The sequence below is a fragment of the Myotis davidii genome, unplaced genomic scaffold (genome assembly GCF_000327345.1).
Source record: "Myotis davidii unplaced genomic scaffold, ASM32734v1 scaffold197, whole genome shotgun sequence".
Taxonomy (NCBI): Eukaryota; Metazoa; Chordata; class Mammalia; order Chiroptera; family Vespertilionidae; genus Myotis; species Myotis davidii.
This window is the reverse complement of record NW_006291549.1, coordinates 208,201-225,699: the sequence shown is the minus strand read 5'-3', so window position 1 is coordinate 225,699 and position 17,499 is coordinate 208,201. Positions and strand designations below refer to the sequence as shown.

Here is a 17,499-nt window from a genome sequence, read left to right as displayed (position 1 = left end):
TGGTTAGGGGCAATCAGGCAGGCAGGCAGGTGAGTGGTTGGGAGCCAGCAGTCCTGGATTGTGAGAGGGATGTTGGACTGCCTGTTTAGACCCGATCCCTATGGCAGCTAATCGATGTCTCTCTCTATGGAATCAGGCCTAAACCAGCAGTCGGACATCCCCTGAGGGGTCTCAGATTAGAGAGGGTATAGGCTGGGCTGAGGGACGGGACCCCCCCCCAGTGCACGAATTTCGTGCACCAGGCCTCTACTTATATATATTTCCCCAAAAATGAATAACAGAGGATGCAAAGTTGGTCACTGAATGGAAAGCACTTATTTTCGCTGTTGCCAAACCAAGCTGCACCGATAATTACTTTTATTCCTCTTATTAAAAATACAACAACTGTGCTTTTATACTGCAAAACACAGAAAAGGAAAACAAAATGTTCTGTAATGCCACTTACCTTATGTCAGTAATGACAACAACATGTTCACAGTCTCCCTGGTGACAGTATAAATAGGGAAAACCCAGTTTAATACGTAAGTCATTGAAGGTGAAATCTTCCATTTTAGCAGTCTTAAATTTTCCATAGCCTCTGTCATGGGCCTCTGACCACTCAATGATAGTTCTGAGGTGGGGGAAAAAGGCAAAGATATGTATGATTGCTCCACAAAAAAACTAAAAATGGCTGACAACAGTTTGTGACTGCAGTACTTCACAAAATTTGGCTCACCCATTAACTGGACAGTTACCATCTTGAAATGAAAATCATAATGTTGGTATATGTTGAATTAGGAATTCTGAATTTTTCTTCATCAATTAGAGTAGCAGTTCTCATAGTGTGGTTACTGAGACCCCAGAGGGGTTCATGAGGTCAAAATTATCTTTACAATAATCCTAAAATGTTATTTGCTGCCCTTTCAACTCTTATATTCTCATAAGTAACCATTTTCTGCAGGCTACATGACATGGTTTATCACTTCAGACTTAATGAAAAACATATAACAATGTCACTCATCTATTTTATTTTATTCTGAAAAGTTATTTTTCACAAAAATGTTAATGTTTAAATTAGTCATTATTTAAAATATTTCTTAGTCTGAATTGCTAATACATATTGATAGCTTTAACCCACATTAATAAAAGCCTCCTGGGAGTCCTCAATTATTTACAGTATAAAGAAGTGCTGAGGCCGAGATTGAGAACTGCTACATTAGAATATAAATACAAATGGCCAAAATGAAGGAGAATTTATATAAACATTCAGAAAAATATATGTATAAACTCTACTTGCGAGGACAGTGATAATAAAACTGTGGTCTGCCCAGCCAGTGTGGTTCAGTGGTTGAGTGTTGACCTATGAACCAGGAGGTCACAGTTCAATTTCCTGTCAGGGCACACGCCCAGATTGCAGGCTCAATTCCAGTGTGAGCCACGCAGGAGACAGCCAAGCAATGATTCTCTCTCATCATTGATGTCTCTCTCTCTCTCTCTCTCCCTCTTCCTCTCCCCCTTCCACTCTGAAATCAACAAAAATATTTTTTTTAAAAGTGTGATCTAACACATAATTAGATGCAAATTTTTCATGTTTTGTACTTAAGCAACTATATATATCACGTAGAGCCAACAAGTGTGCACGCTTAAACAAGCAGAAAAATAATGACAGATTTACTGCTATCATCTAATACAAAGAACAGACATTTATAAATTGTTTAAGGGGATTTAGTTTCTTTTTTAGATGTATCTAAGGCTCAAATGAGTTAGTGTAATTTCTAAAATAGCAGATAATACATTTAAAAAACAATTCTGGAGAGCCAGCAAGATCCTGAAATGGCTGACGTGTACTTTTGGTAGGAAAATTTTCTTCTTGGAATAAAAATATTGATTAATTAGTACCTAAACCAACCTTTTTCACATATTTTAAAAATGGGAAGAATTTCTTACCCCAAACCTAACAAAAACTAATAAAATAATTCCCTGGCAAATATCCTTAACAGACAAGTTAAAGGATTTGTGGAGACAATACCATTTTGAGAACTAGAAACTGGAAAGACTTTGAGAAGATTTTGGAATTTGTACCTGCTCAGATCTCTGCATTCAGGGTATCTTCTATCGTTATAAAATGTTCCTTCAAAATAAAAGAAGGCTGATTTATATATGTCCTATAAGAAAACAAATGGTATTGAGAAAAAGGAATTATAAAACTGCTCTAAGTATTAAATCAAAATTTGTATGACATAAAATTACACTAATACATTTAACAATAACTATGCAACTTCAGAGAATAGGCTCAGCCCATTTAATAATCTGTTTAAGATTTAATGGAAACCTCCTATGTAACAAATATTATATTAGTTACCAGGCATAAAGGTATAAAGTTTTATCCTATTGCTATTTTAATCTAGGTTTGATTTAAATTTGTATATTCTGAGATTCATGAAAGAAATACAAATAGAAATGAAATAAACTTCAATATTATTATATGCATACAGCAATGACAGTTATTTTAGATACTAGAATCAAAGACTAAACAGCCATATATTTGGTGTTTCCCAGTGATAATAACCATAGTTATGTTTATCTGTCATTTAAAATTTTTTTCAATGTGCTTTTATAAAAATTCCCTCTTTATATATTCAATAACTCTTAGGCAGGCAGAATGTGAATTTCTATTCTTACTCCAGCAATCTTGCCCAAAGTACTATAGTAGTTGCACAACTGGTCTGAACCTTTACGTTTTTCTTTTCTTTTTTATAATTTATTTTTATTGGCTGGCTGACGCTACCGGGCTTGCGAGGTTGTTTGCACAGTGAGCTAAAGATGAATACCAGAGGACTTCACCTCAGCTAAAGGACAGTACTCTAGTTAGTGAGCAATCAGCAAGTGGATCTTTTAAAAGTCATGATCTTCTTCAAATAGGTTTTTCTTATGTGAAAAATGAACTTTTGCCCAGTCATCCTCTTCAATTATTAGAAAAAAATTTCCAGTTCAACCAAGATAAAATGAATTTTTCCACACTGAGAAACATCCAAGGTCTGTTTGCTCCACTAAAATTGCAAATGGAATTCAATGCAGTGCAACAAGTTCAGTGTCTTCCGTTTCTTCTAATCTTAAACCTTTCACTAGATATTTTGAGGGTAATGATGAGACTACTGGATTTGAAGATATTCTTAATAACCCATCACAAAGTGAACTAATGGGAGAACCACACTTGATGGTGGAATATAAACTTGGTTTACTATAATGCAGTGAGCTGACCATGGAAATGGAGAAGCTACATCTTGTTTATAGTTGTCTTTTTACTATAATTTTATGTACACATTAAAAGTACTGACACATGTAAAAAGAAAAAGAGTTTTTATTGATTTGAGAGAGAGGGAAAGGAAGAGAGAGAAACATGGATCACCTGCCTCCTTCATGCACCCTTCTGGGGATCAAAACGGCAACCCCAACATGTACCCTAACCTGGAACTGAATCGGCAACCTCTCGGTGCACGGGACGACGCTCACCAACCGAGCCACATGACCAGGGCTGAACCTTAGGTTTCTAACTTTCAGGCTATCAGAATTCCTGTCACAGGGGTATCTCTCAATCCCAACTACGTAACAGAATCACAAAACCATCAAAGACTAAGTCTCATCTCAGATCTATGAAATGAGACGCCCTGAAGATGTGTCTCAGGCACCAGTGTTGTCCCAAGCTCCCCCAGTGGTTAAATGTCCAACCTGTGCTGAGAACCACTCTGTTAGACTTGTCTTTCGCCATATTCTTAGAATTAGACCCCTGTGTTCTCTTCTTTAACCTACACTTCCCTCTCGGACCTGTAAAATCAAAATAATACCTGGCATGCTATTTTACAGGATTGTGATGAGAATCAAAAGCAGTGTATGAACTACAAAAGATATATAAGCTTTAGGTATTAAAATAATTTTACCTTAAGATAACCTAATCTCTTGCTAGGACTTTAAAGTTTCTATTTTTTTCATTGTCCCATTTACAGGTCAGGCATTGGTGTTACCTTTACAAGGTGACAACCAGACACCCTTACAAGACCAGCTTTGCTGTGTCCCCTTGACAGCTCACTAAATCTCCCTGACCCTCTTTTTCTTCGTGAAAATGAGTGAAACCATTACCTTCCTCCCAGGTGGTTGCAGAGATAACAGGATATGATATATAATAATGCCATGTCTGGCTGCTAACACAAAATCTGCCACCTAATATACTTCTAGACTCTCAAAGAGGTCAGCCAGGGTCCAAAATAAAGGTTCTGAAAGAATAAATACTGCCTTATTTAGGAAACAAAAAGAAAGTTTACTGTATATAAAATTTTGTTCATTACAAATGTTTCTACAGAACTTCATTTTAAGTGACTTAGGCAACTTAATTCCTTGGCATTATCTTTAACTAGAGGCTCAGTGCACGGATTCATGCACTGGTGGGGTCACTCGGCGTAGCTTGCAGGAATCAGGCCGAAGCCCGCAGTCCAACACAGCCTACTGCTCCTGCCTGCTGCTCCTTCTCATCCCGGCCCCACTGTAGGCTCACTGCCGCTCCACTGAGGTCTCCGGGCTGCGGCAGCCAGCTGTGAGCCCTGCGTCTGGCGCCCATCGGTCAGCTGAGCAGTGCTCCCACCGTAGGAGTGCACTGACCACCAGGGGGCAGCTCCTGTGTTGAGCGTCTTTCCCCTGGTGGTCAGTGTGCATCACAGCAACCGGTGGACAGGTTGTTCGGTCATCTAGGCTTTTATATATATATAGGTAGATTAGAAGGGAACTCTAAAAGAACAAAAAATGTTTTCCATCTAAATCCTACATCATCCACGCCCTGGCCAGTTGATCGGGGTGTCATCCCAACCCACCAGGGTTTCGGATTCAATCCCTGGTCAGGGCACATACAGTAATCAACCAGTGAATGCATAAGTAGGTGGGACAACAAATCAATGTTTCTCTCTCTTCCTCTCTTTTCAAATCAATCAATCAATCAATCAATAAAATAAAAAATCAAAACAAAAAATAAATTGCAAGTCATCCATTAAACATTGAGCTTGAGGTTTCTGTGGTTTATTCATTTATTCAACAACTATCTGGGCACTTCCTCTGTGCCAGACACCATCAAGGGAATAAAGACATAAACATCACTGAACAAAACAACATGTCCAGTAGGTGCTAAAAATTAACAGCTTGGAGATCAGGAAAGAATGTGGCTACAGGGAGAGATGAACCAAGATTAGAGTTTGCTTAAAACCATGAAAACTGGGGGAAAGTTCAGGAGAACAATTAGAATAAGAACAAGTAAGACAAAACCTAAGTTATTAACGTCTATGTGGCTGGTGGCACGGGAACAAATAAAAATGGAGATGGTGATGGCTCTTGTCCACACTCTGTCTCCATTCTAGTTGATCCAAACCTCTTTCACTCTTCTACGGGAGGTGCTGCCCCTCCTAAGCGGGCCAGTAATTCTGAAGTCCTCTGCTGGTTGAACCAGGTAAAAGAGTTAGTTCAAGCTTGCACATCATGAAATTCTGGAGGATCAAGGCCCCGCTACTTTACTGGGCAAGAGATCCCTTCTGAAAAGGCCCTGGATAGCAGTCTACCAGTCCTTTGCATAATTATCTATTGAGTATGTCGGTTTCTCTGTCCTCTCGAGAGCTTCACCCAGAGAACCACCAGCAATGACAAACATCAGATGCGACATCCCGGTTTGATATTGGGTCCTCGAACAGACAGGTCCTTCTATGGGCAATGAGATTCTCACCTATACTCCAACCCTTTGCTGGGGCAGTGACAACAAACTCACACAGAGTTTGAAAGAGGAGAGCGTGAACAGCAAGTTCAAATGCTACAGTGAAATCAAGTTGTATCAACATGGAAGAGAGATCAACTGGTGAAACAGTTAGGTGGTTACTATGACCTTTGAAGGAAGCATGTACAAAGAATGATTGAAAAGGAATAGGACATGAGGAAATCAAAACTGATTAGCTTTGAAAAGGTCTTGATGATAAAGAGCAGAGTGGAGACAGGTTTTGAGGGAATGGATAGAAGAAGAAAGCACTGACTGGAATATTGATGATCCTGCTAGAGCCGTGGTCGGCAAACCGTGGCTTGCAAGCCACATGCGACTCTTTGGCCCCTTGAGTGTAGGTCTTCCACAAAATACCACATGCGGGCACGCACATACAGTGCAATTGAAACTCCGTGGCCCATGCGCAGAAGTCGGTATTTTGTGGAAGAGCCAGTATTTTGTGGAAGAGCCACACTAAAAGGGGCCAAAGAGCCGCATCTGGCTCTTGAGCCGCTGTTTGCCGAGCCGCAGTTTGCTGACCACTGTGCTAGAGTAACCATTACGTCCTTAGCTTAGCACTCTTATTTCCTCTTGCTTTATGGGGGTAATAAAAAAGAAAAATCACCTTACTTTGCTGATGTGCTCAGGGGCCTGGTCAGGAGTGTTGCTGAATTCCCCACCAATCTGGAGGTCACTGACACAGCAAATTGAGTCCCTTAGTTCCGTGAGCTTCTGATTGCCCAGTACCAGCATCGTCTGGTATGGTTTGTGCTCTTTGTGCTAAAAGTCAAACAGTTAAGTAGATAAGTGTCCGCTTAGAGATAAGCAATTTAACTACAAATCCTGTCAGGATCAGATCTGAATTATGTTATTGGTTTTCTTGATTTAAGTGATCCTCCTAACTTGGTGTTCTGTGTTTTCTTAAATTCCGTATTTGTCTATTTGGCCTTCATTAGGTACAGATCCAAACTGATGGCCAAAGCTGTTTCCATCTCCTCTGTGATACAGAGCCTATACCGTGAGCCCACCTCCTTAATCTAACTCCCACACACCAAGCCAACTTCTCACTTATCCTGAAAGGGCGAGGGCTACGCCCTCCATCTTACCCCGGATCCTCCATTTTTTGGGCAGCAGCCTTAGCCATGTGCTCAGCAAGGAGCTTCTTCCCAGAAGCCCAAGCCTCTGCTAGCCACACCTAGGAGTTCTTTAAGCAATGACAATCAAGGGAAGTGCGCGCCATAGATACGACCACATCCTGTGTAACAAGACACCGACTTGCGCCTGGCCAATCGGCAGAGCCCACAGTCCTCTCTCCTCCCCTTACTCCAACCCCCCTATAAAACCCCTCTCACACAGAGCTAGCTCTCTCTGCTGCTTGCCGCTGCATCAGTGAGTGTGGTCGGGAGCTGAGCTAACTCGAATAAAGACTCTGCTTCGGACTCGGCTGGCTCCCCGGTGGTCTTTTGGGGATCCTGAAATCTGGGCATAACAATCCTAAATCGAGGTACAGACAACCCCTGTGCCCCAGAGCCCAGTAGAATTATTCAAACTAGCCCGCCCCAACTGTCTACTCTCCTGCCACGCCTTCCTTGCAGAAACCCTAATAAAGGCTGTGGTCTCTGCCTTCCCCTCCCTCCTTTCCGCCTCCTGACTGACACTGGTGCTTCCCCTGTGGCTCTACATAGCACGGCACACCTCCTCCTCTCAGAAAGTGTAATAAAAATCTTCTTTCCGTGGCATTAGCCTCTGCTGTTGTCACGCAGTCACCTGCATAAATTAAAACCCTTGGGGATAACTGAGACACTTGGTGCGACGGTCTGAAAGTTTGTGTCCACCCGAAACATTCATGTTGGAATTCTGACACCCAAAGTGACGGTGTTAGGAGGCGGGGCCTTTGGGAGGAAACTGGCTCATGAGGGTGTGCTCATGGGTGGGATTAGTGCTCTTATCCCCGGCTCCAGGAGCATGCCCACGCCTTCCCCTTCCCCCCACCCCCCCACGTGTTACCTCTGCCTTTCTCCTAAGCGCCAAGGGCCCTTCTACTATCTCTGTCACTTTATCAATGAACTTCTCTCATTTAAAAAAAGCAAGCAATGCCAAAACCGGTTTGGCTCAGTGGATAGAGCGTCGGCCTGCGGACTGAAAGGTCCCAGGTTCGATTCCTGTCAAGGGCATGTACCTGGGTTGCGTGCACATCTCCAGTAGGAGATATGCAGGAGGCAGCTGATCAATGTTTCTCTCTCATCGATGTGTCTAACTCTCTATCTCTCTCCCTTTCTCTCTGTAAAAAATCAATAAAATATTAAAAAAAAAAAAAAAAAGCAAGCAAGCCCTGGACGAGTGTGGCTTAGTTGGTTGGGCATCATCTCGTGCACCAAAAGGATGCTGATTCTATTCCCAGTCAGGGAACATGCCTGGGTTTTGGATTCAATCCCTAGGGGTGGGGTGGGGGTGTGCAGGAGGCAGGCGGCCAATGTTTTGCTCTGATGTATTGATGTTTCTTTGTGTCTTTCCCTCTCCCTTTCTCTCTAAAAGTCAATGAAATTCTTTTTGTTTGTTTGTTAATCCTCACCTGAGGATATTTTTCCCACTGATTTTCTAGAGAATGGAAGAGACAAGGAGAGACAGAGAGAATCATTGATGTGAGAGAGACACATCTGGTTGTCTCCCGTATGTGCCTCTGCGCCGGGGATCGAGCCTGCAACTGAAATACCTACCCTTGACGGGAATCAAACCTGGGACCCTTCAGTTCACAGGCTAACGCTCTAACCACTGAGCACTGACTAGGGTTCAGTAAAATTCTTTTTTAAAAAATATATATTTTATTGATTTTTTACAGAGAGGGAGAGGGATAGTTAGAAACATCGATGAGAGAGAAGCATCAATCAGCTGCCTCCTGCACACCCCCCACTGGGGATGTGCCCACAACCAAGGCACATGCCCTTGACCGGAATCAAACCTGGGACCCTTGAGTCCGCAGGCCGACGCTCTATCCACTGAGCCAAACCAGTTAGGGCAAAATTCTTTTAATGAATAAATAAATAAAAGAGCTCCCACAGAGCTCCCTAGCCCCTTCTGCCATGTGAGAGAGAAGTCATCAACCTGACCATGCTGGCAGCCTGACCTTGGACTTCCTGTCTTCAGAACCGTCAGAAATAAATTTCTGTTGTTTATAAGCTACTCAGGCAGTGATATTTTGTTACAGAAGCCGGAATGGACTCAGACAGTTGGTAATAGAACATTATTTTAGTTTACACTAAAGTTTAAAATCAAGATGCTACGAAATGACATCGGCATGAAAAGCCTGTGGACTCTTAACTTCATCCAGCAGCACTCTCTTTTAAAATGTCCTGGAAGTTACCACACTGAAGTCAAGTAATCTATTCACTTCTGTAATGTTATAAACCCAGAGGTTCCATTGTATTGGTTTGGTTTTGATTGGCAATTTAAGATCTTCATCAAACAAGACAATTACTACTAACTACTAGTATATTCCAGATGCTTCAGAAAAGCCTAATTATTCACAAGTGCAGTATATGTACAGTAATATTGCATTTAACCTTATCAAAGTGTATAACATTTTTTGAGGAATCAAGAATACATACACCCACCCGGCTGGTGTGGCTCAGTGGTTGGGTGTTGACCTATGAACCAGGAGGCATATGCTCGGGTTGCGGGCTCAGACCCCAGTGTGGAGCGTGCAGGAGGCAGCTGATTGATGATTCTCTCTCATCATTGATGTTTCTCTCTCTCTCTCCCTCTCCTCCCTTCTTCTCTGAAATCAATAAAAATATATTTAAAATAATAATAATACATACACCCTGGTACAGGATAGTTCTTTTTATTAGAGACGCCTAAGGAATTCCTAGATACCCCTGACCTGTTAACTTTGTGCATTTTCATCAAAGAAGAGCTGTCTTTAGTTATATAACTTCCCAAATATTCTAAGCTGGTGAACAAAAGTCACTCCACTCCTGGGGGGAAAAGCAACCCTCATGACAACATATAATTAGAATCATGCAGATTCCTATAAACTTGCAGTTGCTCCCAGTGCAGAAACCAGGGTATGTATCCCAACACTAAAATTGCAATCATATTAATCAAGAGATTATTTGCAACTTGATCGCATTTACAATATTTCTTTCTAAAACAAAGAACCCCAGAGCATAAGCCGGATGCCAGATGAGATAGTGCTTGCTATTTTATCTAAGAAATATGACTCTTCAAATAACTAAACCATCTGACAAAAGTCACTCATATTATCTGTGGAATCCAAAAGGTTTTACTACTGACCTTATGAAATATAACAGGGTATAAGACATTCACAGATAGGATAAGTTCCCCTTCTTCAATCATGTCTGCTGGATTTTCAGGCTTTTTTCCTATGGCATGTGACTCCTGAAGGAGGAAAACAAATTAATAAGAGGCATTAAAATCACGACGACTCAGGTAAGAGGCAGTGTGAAACAATGGCTATGAGCAACAACTGAGTCAAACAGCCATGATTGTGACTCCTAATTCTACTTCAAGAAAATTAATAAAACCTCTCTAAGCTTTAGTTTCATCTCCTGTAAGACAGAGGAAGTACTTATTTTATAGACCTGTTGCTGGGAATGTGTACATAAAGCATCGCGTAAGATGTCTGGCACTAAGTGCTTACCAACTGATAATAAAACAGGAATAATAGGAATATCAGTTACAGTAACGTTGGTATAACATGGGCATTTACAAGTACAAATCTTCCCATACCTCCTCTCATACTATTCTGAGGGCCATTTGACAGATGAAGCCAAAGGTTCAAGTTTACTTTAGGTAAACGAGCAAGATAGGATGCAAATACAGATCTGTCTGGCTCTAAAACTCTTGCTCTTTACAACATTGTCACATCTTAGGCCAAAACACACTTTCTTCTATATCTGCTTAGTAACTATGAAAAGGGGGCCGCCAGAGTACAAAATACATTTTAAAAGTCAGTGGGAGTGATATCGCACAAAATGGTGACGGAGGATCAGTCCCGCCACCAAAGCAACCAGTAAGATGGGAAGAGAGACAGGAATGAACCATTTCGAACTGTGGAACCTGATCAGATACTCATATCAACCAGGGGAGTGCTTAAAGCAGGGACAAGCTGCTGATTTCTCATAAATGAGCAGAGGGTACAAACCAACTACCACCCACTCCCCCCTTCTTCAGCCCTGCTGCAGATGTGGAAATAGCAGCCCATGGGCCTAGAAATGGTGGCTGATGCCAGGACAGGCAGTGGGGACCCTGTTCTCCAAGTGTTAGTGCTTGTGTGTTTGGGTTGGTCTAGTGATGCTCTGAACTACTGGGGCAAAAACTTGCCTTGGTTTTGGCTTCCCCCAACAGCAGTTATTGGAAACTTAAAGCAGTGGTTCTCAACCTTCCTAATGCCGCGACCCTTTACTACAGTTCCTCATGTTGTGGTGTCCCCCAACCACAAAATTATTTTCGTTGCTACTTCATAACTGTAATTTTGCTACTGTTAAGAATCGTAATGTAAATATCTGATATGCAGGATGTATTTTCATTGTTATAAATTGAACTTAATTAAAGCATAGTGATTAATCACAAAAACAATATGTAATTATATATGTGTTTTCCGATGGTCTTAGGCGACCCCTGTGAAAGGGTCGTTTGACCCCAAAGGGGCGGTGACCCACAGATTGAGAACCGCTGACTTAAAGGGATAGGACCTGTTCTCATTTGTGGAGATAGACATTTAAGTAATGTCACTGGCTGACCACAGAGATAATGAAACAAAAACATCAGTGATAATACACAACACAAAATACTAATTTGGAAAAGTAGTTTGGAAAAGTCCCAAATAGCTCCAGCCCTCAACAAGTAATAAACACACTCAGAATGTCCAGTTCTCATTAAAAAACTTATAAAACACACAAAGAAACAGGAAAATATGGCCCACTTACAAGAAAAAAAGAATTTGACAGAAACCACCCTTGAGGGAGCCCAGATGTTGAAATTACTAGTCAGTGATGTTAAATCAACTGCCTTAAATGTACTCAATGACCTAAAGAAAACTATATACAGAGAGATAAAGAAAATGAGGTTCTTTAATAAGATCAACAGCCAATTTCTCACCAGAAACTATGTAGACAAGAAGGCAGTGGGACTACACATTAAAAGCAATGGAGGGTGGTGGGGAGAGAAAACCCTGTCAGCCAAGAATTCTATACCTGGAAAAACTATCCTTCAAGATGAGGGAGAAATTGGAATATTTTTTCAGATAAACTACATAAGTAAATATGAAAGCCAGGTATTACTATACTTTTGGTTTATAACTTCTTTTATTCAAACACACAAAACAGTATTTATATATTTGTTAATAGACATGTAGATAATATATGAAGATGTAATCTGTGACAATAACAATCTAAAGGGGGAGGGATGGAGATGTATAGGCACAGTGTACTGATTCTTCTGGATATTACTAAAACAAAGTTGGTATTATCAAAACTAGGTTATTTTATTTATTTATTTATTTAAATACATTTTTTTAATTGATTTTTTTTTTACAGAAAGGAAGGGAAAGGGATAGAGAGTTAGAAACATTGATTAGAAAGAAACATCAATCCAGCTGCCTCCTGCACACTCCCTATTGGGGATGTGCCCGCAACCAAGGTATATGCCTTTGACCAGAATCAAACCTGGGACCCTTCAGTCCGCAGGCCGACGCTCTATCCACTGAGCCAAACCGGTTAGGGCTATAATTTAAGATGTTAACTGTAATCCTCAAGGTAACCAGTAAGAAAATAAGTAGAACATATATAGAAGGAAAAGAAGGGAAGCAAAATGATAGGCCACAAAAAAGTCAACTAAATACAAAAAACGCAGGAATAGAAGAATTGAGGAACAAAAATATATATACATACAAATAGATAAACAGAAGTAAGTCCTTACCTGTAATTACTTTAAACGTAAATGGACTAAATTGTCCCATTAAAAAGGCAAAAAGACTGGCAGATTGGATAAAAAACTTTACACACATACACACACAGTCTCTCTCTCTCTCTCTCTCTGTCTCTCTCTCTCTCTCTTTCTCTGAGAGACTCTAGATATGAAGACACAAAGGTGAAAATAAAAGAACAGAAAATGATATTCTATGCAAACAGTAACCAAAAGAAGGCTGAAGCTGGGATGGCTGTCTTGTTATCAGACAAAATAGGCTTTAAGTTAAGAGGTTACAAAAGACAAAGAAGGGCTTTCGTAGGGTGTTCCCCCAAAAATGTATACACACTTTAACAGGTGATAGCTCATTTTTAAAAAATGCAATGTATTTTAATAAACACTGACTTTACAATTATTCAAAGTGTGTATACATTTTTGAGACACCTTGTATATTGATAAAAGGTGCAATCCAGCAAGAAGAAACAGTAAATATAAACATACCTGCAGTTAAAAACAGAACCCCAAAATACATAAATCAAAAATTGACAGAGCTAAAGCAAGAAATAGATGGTTTTACAATAGTTGGAAACTTCAAAACCCAAATTTCAATGAGTAGAAAACGAGACAGATAATTATTAAGGAAATAGAAGACATGAACAACACTATAAACCAACAAGACCTAAGCGATTTACAGAACACGCTATCCAACAGCAGCAGAATACATAATGTTCTCAAGTACACAGACCATTCTCGAGACAGACCACCAAGACTTCATAAATTTAAAAAGACTAAAATCATAAAAAGTATCTTTTCTCATCACAATTGATGAAACTAGAAATCAATAACAGGAAGAAAACTGAAAAATTCAGATATGTGGAAATGAAGCAACACATTCACAAATAACCAATGGGTCAAAAGGAAATCAGAAAATACCTTGAGACAAATGAAAATAAAAACACAAGATAAGAAATGTATGAAGTGCAGCAAAAACAGTACAAAAAATGAAAACCTTAGAACTATAAACACCTACCTTAAAAAGAACAATCTGAAATCAGTAACTAATTGTATACAATTAGGAACCAGAAAAGAGCAAGCTAAACCTGAAGCTAGCAGGAAGGAATAGACTCAGGAAGAAATAGAAAATCAATACGCAGATCTATACGCAGAGACTGACTTAGCAATTAAAATCCTCCTAACAAAGAAAAGCCGAGGAGATTGCTTCACTGGTGAATTCTCCCAAATAGCAAAGGAAGTTAATAACACTAACCCTTCTCCAAGTCTTCAAAAAACTCAGAAGAGTTGAGAGAATATTTCCTAACTCATTCTGAGATCAGTAGACGCTGAAACCAAAGTCAAACAAAAACACTACAAGAAAACTCAAGGCCAATATCCTTTATGAACATAAATGCCAAACTCCTCAACGAAATATTAGCAACCTGAATTCAACTGCGTATAAACAAGATTATATGCCACAAGCAAGTGGGACTTACACTCAGGATACAAGGATAAGTTCAACCCATACAAATCAATCAATGTAATATACCACACTAATAGAACGATGGCAGGAAAACCTACATCATCATCTCAACTGATGAAGAAAATGCATTTGACAAATCCAATTCTTTTTCATGATAAAACACTTAAACAAACTAGGAATAGAAGGGAATTTACTCAACCTGATAAAGGCTATATGTGAAAAATTCACAGCGAAGATCACACTCAGTGTGATACAGTGAAGGACATCATCAGTGATGTCCACAGTGACAACTGATAAGGATGTGCACTTTTGTCACTTCTTTCAACACAGTACTAGAAATTCTAGCCAGAGCAATTAGGCAAGGGGGAAAAAGGGAAGAAGGAAGAAAGAGAGAGTGAGTAAACCAAACTGGAAAGAGATAAAGTTATCTGTTTACAGAGAAATACATACATTATCTTTTTTTAAAATTTAAAAACATTTTTATTTAGAGTGAGATCTTAGTTTAAGAACTCAAGGAATATCTGCACAATCACCACATAAAGTCCCTGACACAAAGACATTGATTTGCTGTCCCACTTATCTACACATTCATTGGTGGCTTCGTGTATGTGCCCTCACCAGAGATCGATCCTACAACCTTGGCACATGGGGAGGGCACTCTAGCAAACTGAACTGCCCAGCCAGGGCCCATGCATGAGCTTCAGTGTATGAAAGTGTAAAGGATTCACACACAAAAACCCTGTGACAGCTAATAAAAAAAATTAAGCAAAATTGCAGGATATAAAACCTATTAAAAAAAACAATTTTATTTAAAATAGCATAAAAAATAAACTATGTAGTAACAGATTTAACAAAGGAGATGAAAGATGACTCCCCAGCCCCAATAAAGTTTCTCTAGTTTGCTTTCAACTAAGCATACCCAACATAGAGCCACCACACAGGCACCATTGGCCCGCACCCAATGACGAAGCTCATGGTTTCATGGGAAAAGGTGAACAAGATGAGACTCTTACCATCTCATAAGCAAGTATTTCCTGTCTGCAGGCCCGATCTATCGTTAATGTTTCTTCCCGATGTTCCAAAAGCTTCTTTCTAACCCTGTTACAGATACAAGAACAATCAAACATCAGCATTCTCTACTGGGCTTCAAACACATCTTCAATATTCATTTATTTTGAACTAATTTTAGACCAAAGGAAAGCTGTAAAAATAGTACAAAGAGTTCCCTTATATCTCTCACCTGGCTTCCTCTACGGTAACATCTTACCTGATCACAGTATAATGATTAAGACTAGGAAATTAACCTGAATACAGTATTATTAACTACTGACCTTTTTGGAAGTTCACAAATATTTAAATGTAGTCCTTAAAAATAATTCTAATGCCTCTCTTCTGTCCTGGCATTCTGAGCAGGACGCCACATTGCATTTCCTCTGCTTTTTCCTCCCGTCCTTCACAGTTCTGCAGTCTCTCCTTGTCTTTCATGATCCTGACACTTCTGGGGAGCTCTCATCAGTTATTTTGTCGTGTTCTTCAGTTTGGGTTTGAGTGCCTCATGATTGGGGTAAGCCTATACATTTTTGGCAAGAATACCACAAGAATGATGATGTCCTTCACTGTATCATCAGGAGGTTAATGATGTTAATACAGGATGGGCAAAAGTAGGCTTACAGCTCTTCATATGGAAATACAATACATAATAATACAAGAATATACTACTCCACTGAGCCAAACCGGTTTCGGCTCCCAGGTGCTTTCAATGCCCAGACTGCTCCTGAAGGGGAGACATTACTAGTAGGTCAGGACTGTTCGATAAGCAGGGATCTGAGACGGGCCTGCACAGGCAGACAGGACAGCCGGAAGGCCCCCTCCTCCCTTACAGAACTGCAGCAGTGGCACCAGGCTCCTGTGGGAAAGTGGCCGAGGGCCCGGGAGCACCTCTAGGGTCGTTATTCTTACAGCTGCTTTGCTCAGAGCTCCCAGTTGAGGCGGTCTCCCCTGACCCCCTCCAAAGGATCTTTGGAACCAACGTGGCCAGCACAGAAAACTATCAACCCATTAGAACCCTGACTGGAAGGGGCAGGGGCTCAGTGGGGACTGTTACACAGCGTGGACACATCTACTTGTGGAGACGTGGAGGGAAGGGCACTTGGTCTCTGTCATTGGTCGGCCATTCAAAGAATATACTACTCTGTTTTACATACTCACAACGGTAAACCTACTTTTGCCCACCCTGGATGTCTTATCACTGGTGATGCTTATCTTGTCTCCCAAGTTCCTACACTTGAAAGATACTTTTCCTTTGTACTTGATAAGTATTTGGGGGAGATACTTTAAAACTATGCATCTCCTTTCTCAAACTGTCACCCAGAAATTTTAGCATGCATAGATTCTGACTGCAACATTTATTACTGTAGTATGCCTAATGGTGATTCTCTATTTCCCTCATTCTACCTTTATTCATTGATATTATGAGGAAGACCTGTCTCTTTCCTCCCATTTATTTATTTGGTCATTTATATTAGTATAAACCCATATTTATATATTTTATTCTATAGGTTAAAATTTAATACTACCATTATTTTGTTGCTCAAATTGTTTTAGCTTTGTCCATTAGGAGCTTCTTCAAGTTGGCTCCTGTTCTTTCAACAAGCCATCATTTCTTTTTTCCTTTTTATAGCACGTCCTTACTTTCTGATACCATAAGAGGCTCAAGGCTCATCCTCTATTATTTCCATGTCTCAGTGTGGGGAGCCGATATAGGGTTAAGCCTCGGACTGACCTGTTGGCAAAGTCACAAACAACCCAATCTGAGAGGTGGCTGCTGATTGACATGCGCTGTCATTTGAAAAATAAAAATGGGGGAATTTGCTGGAAGCTGGTTCATCCTTGCTGCTTGACTCAGTCACTGCGGGGAAGAAACATCTGCACAGCAGATGTTTCAAGGGACCTGGCGTATATGGCATACTGTTCTTAATATGTTTGCTCCCCTTCTTAGCACTATGTGTTTTAACCAAGGTCACCTCTCTGAGAAAGGTTGTTTCCCCAGGTGGGGATTTTTTCCCTGGAGTTAGGGATTAACAGGACTAAGGAAGGGAATAAGTCCGTAAAACCCCTTAACTAAGTGCCAGGCGGGTAGTTAATCACTTTAACTACGAACAATCACGATTAAGCTACATAATCTTTACTTAGGATAATCTCCTTCAGTTACTTCCTTGTAGCTTAATAGAACAATAGAGTAACCTTGGAATGGAGATAAGAAATGCCCTAACCTTTGGAATAGAATGGATAGGATTAAAATCAACTGCTATAGCCAAAACCCGTTTGGCTT

General features: G+C 40.3%; 1 protein-coding gene and 1 pseudogene across 2 annotated transcripts in view; one reads left to right on the top strand and one right to left on the bottom strand.

Annotated features, from left to right (window-relative positions):
- The window catches only part of SNAPC3 (small nuclear RNA activating complex polypeptide 3), a 30,172-nt gene that overhangs the window by 7,627 nt on the left and 5,046 nt on the right, over positions 1-17,499 (bottom strand). For both annotated transcript variants that reach the window (XM_006764913.2, XM_006764914.2), the window contains exons 3-7: positions 15,182-15,266; positions 10,058-10,162; positions 6,395-6,544; positions 2,062-2,144; positions 446-610 (exon numbers count right to left, since the gene is read on the bottom strand). In XM_006764913.2, the coding sequence (XP_006764976.1) occupies positions 446-610; positions 2,062-2,144; positions 6,395-6,544; positions 10,058-10,162; positions 15,182-15,266 (588 nt within the window). The remainder of the gene's footprint in view (positions 1-445; positions 611-2,061; positions 2,145-6,394; positions 6,545-10,057; positions 10,163-15,181; positions 15,267-17,499) is intronic.
- Positions 2,540-3,306, top strand: LOC102756395 (annotated as a pseudogene).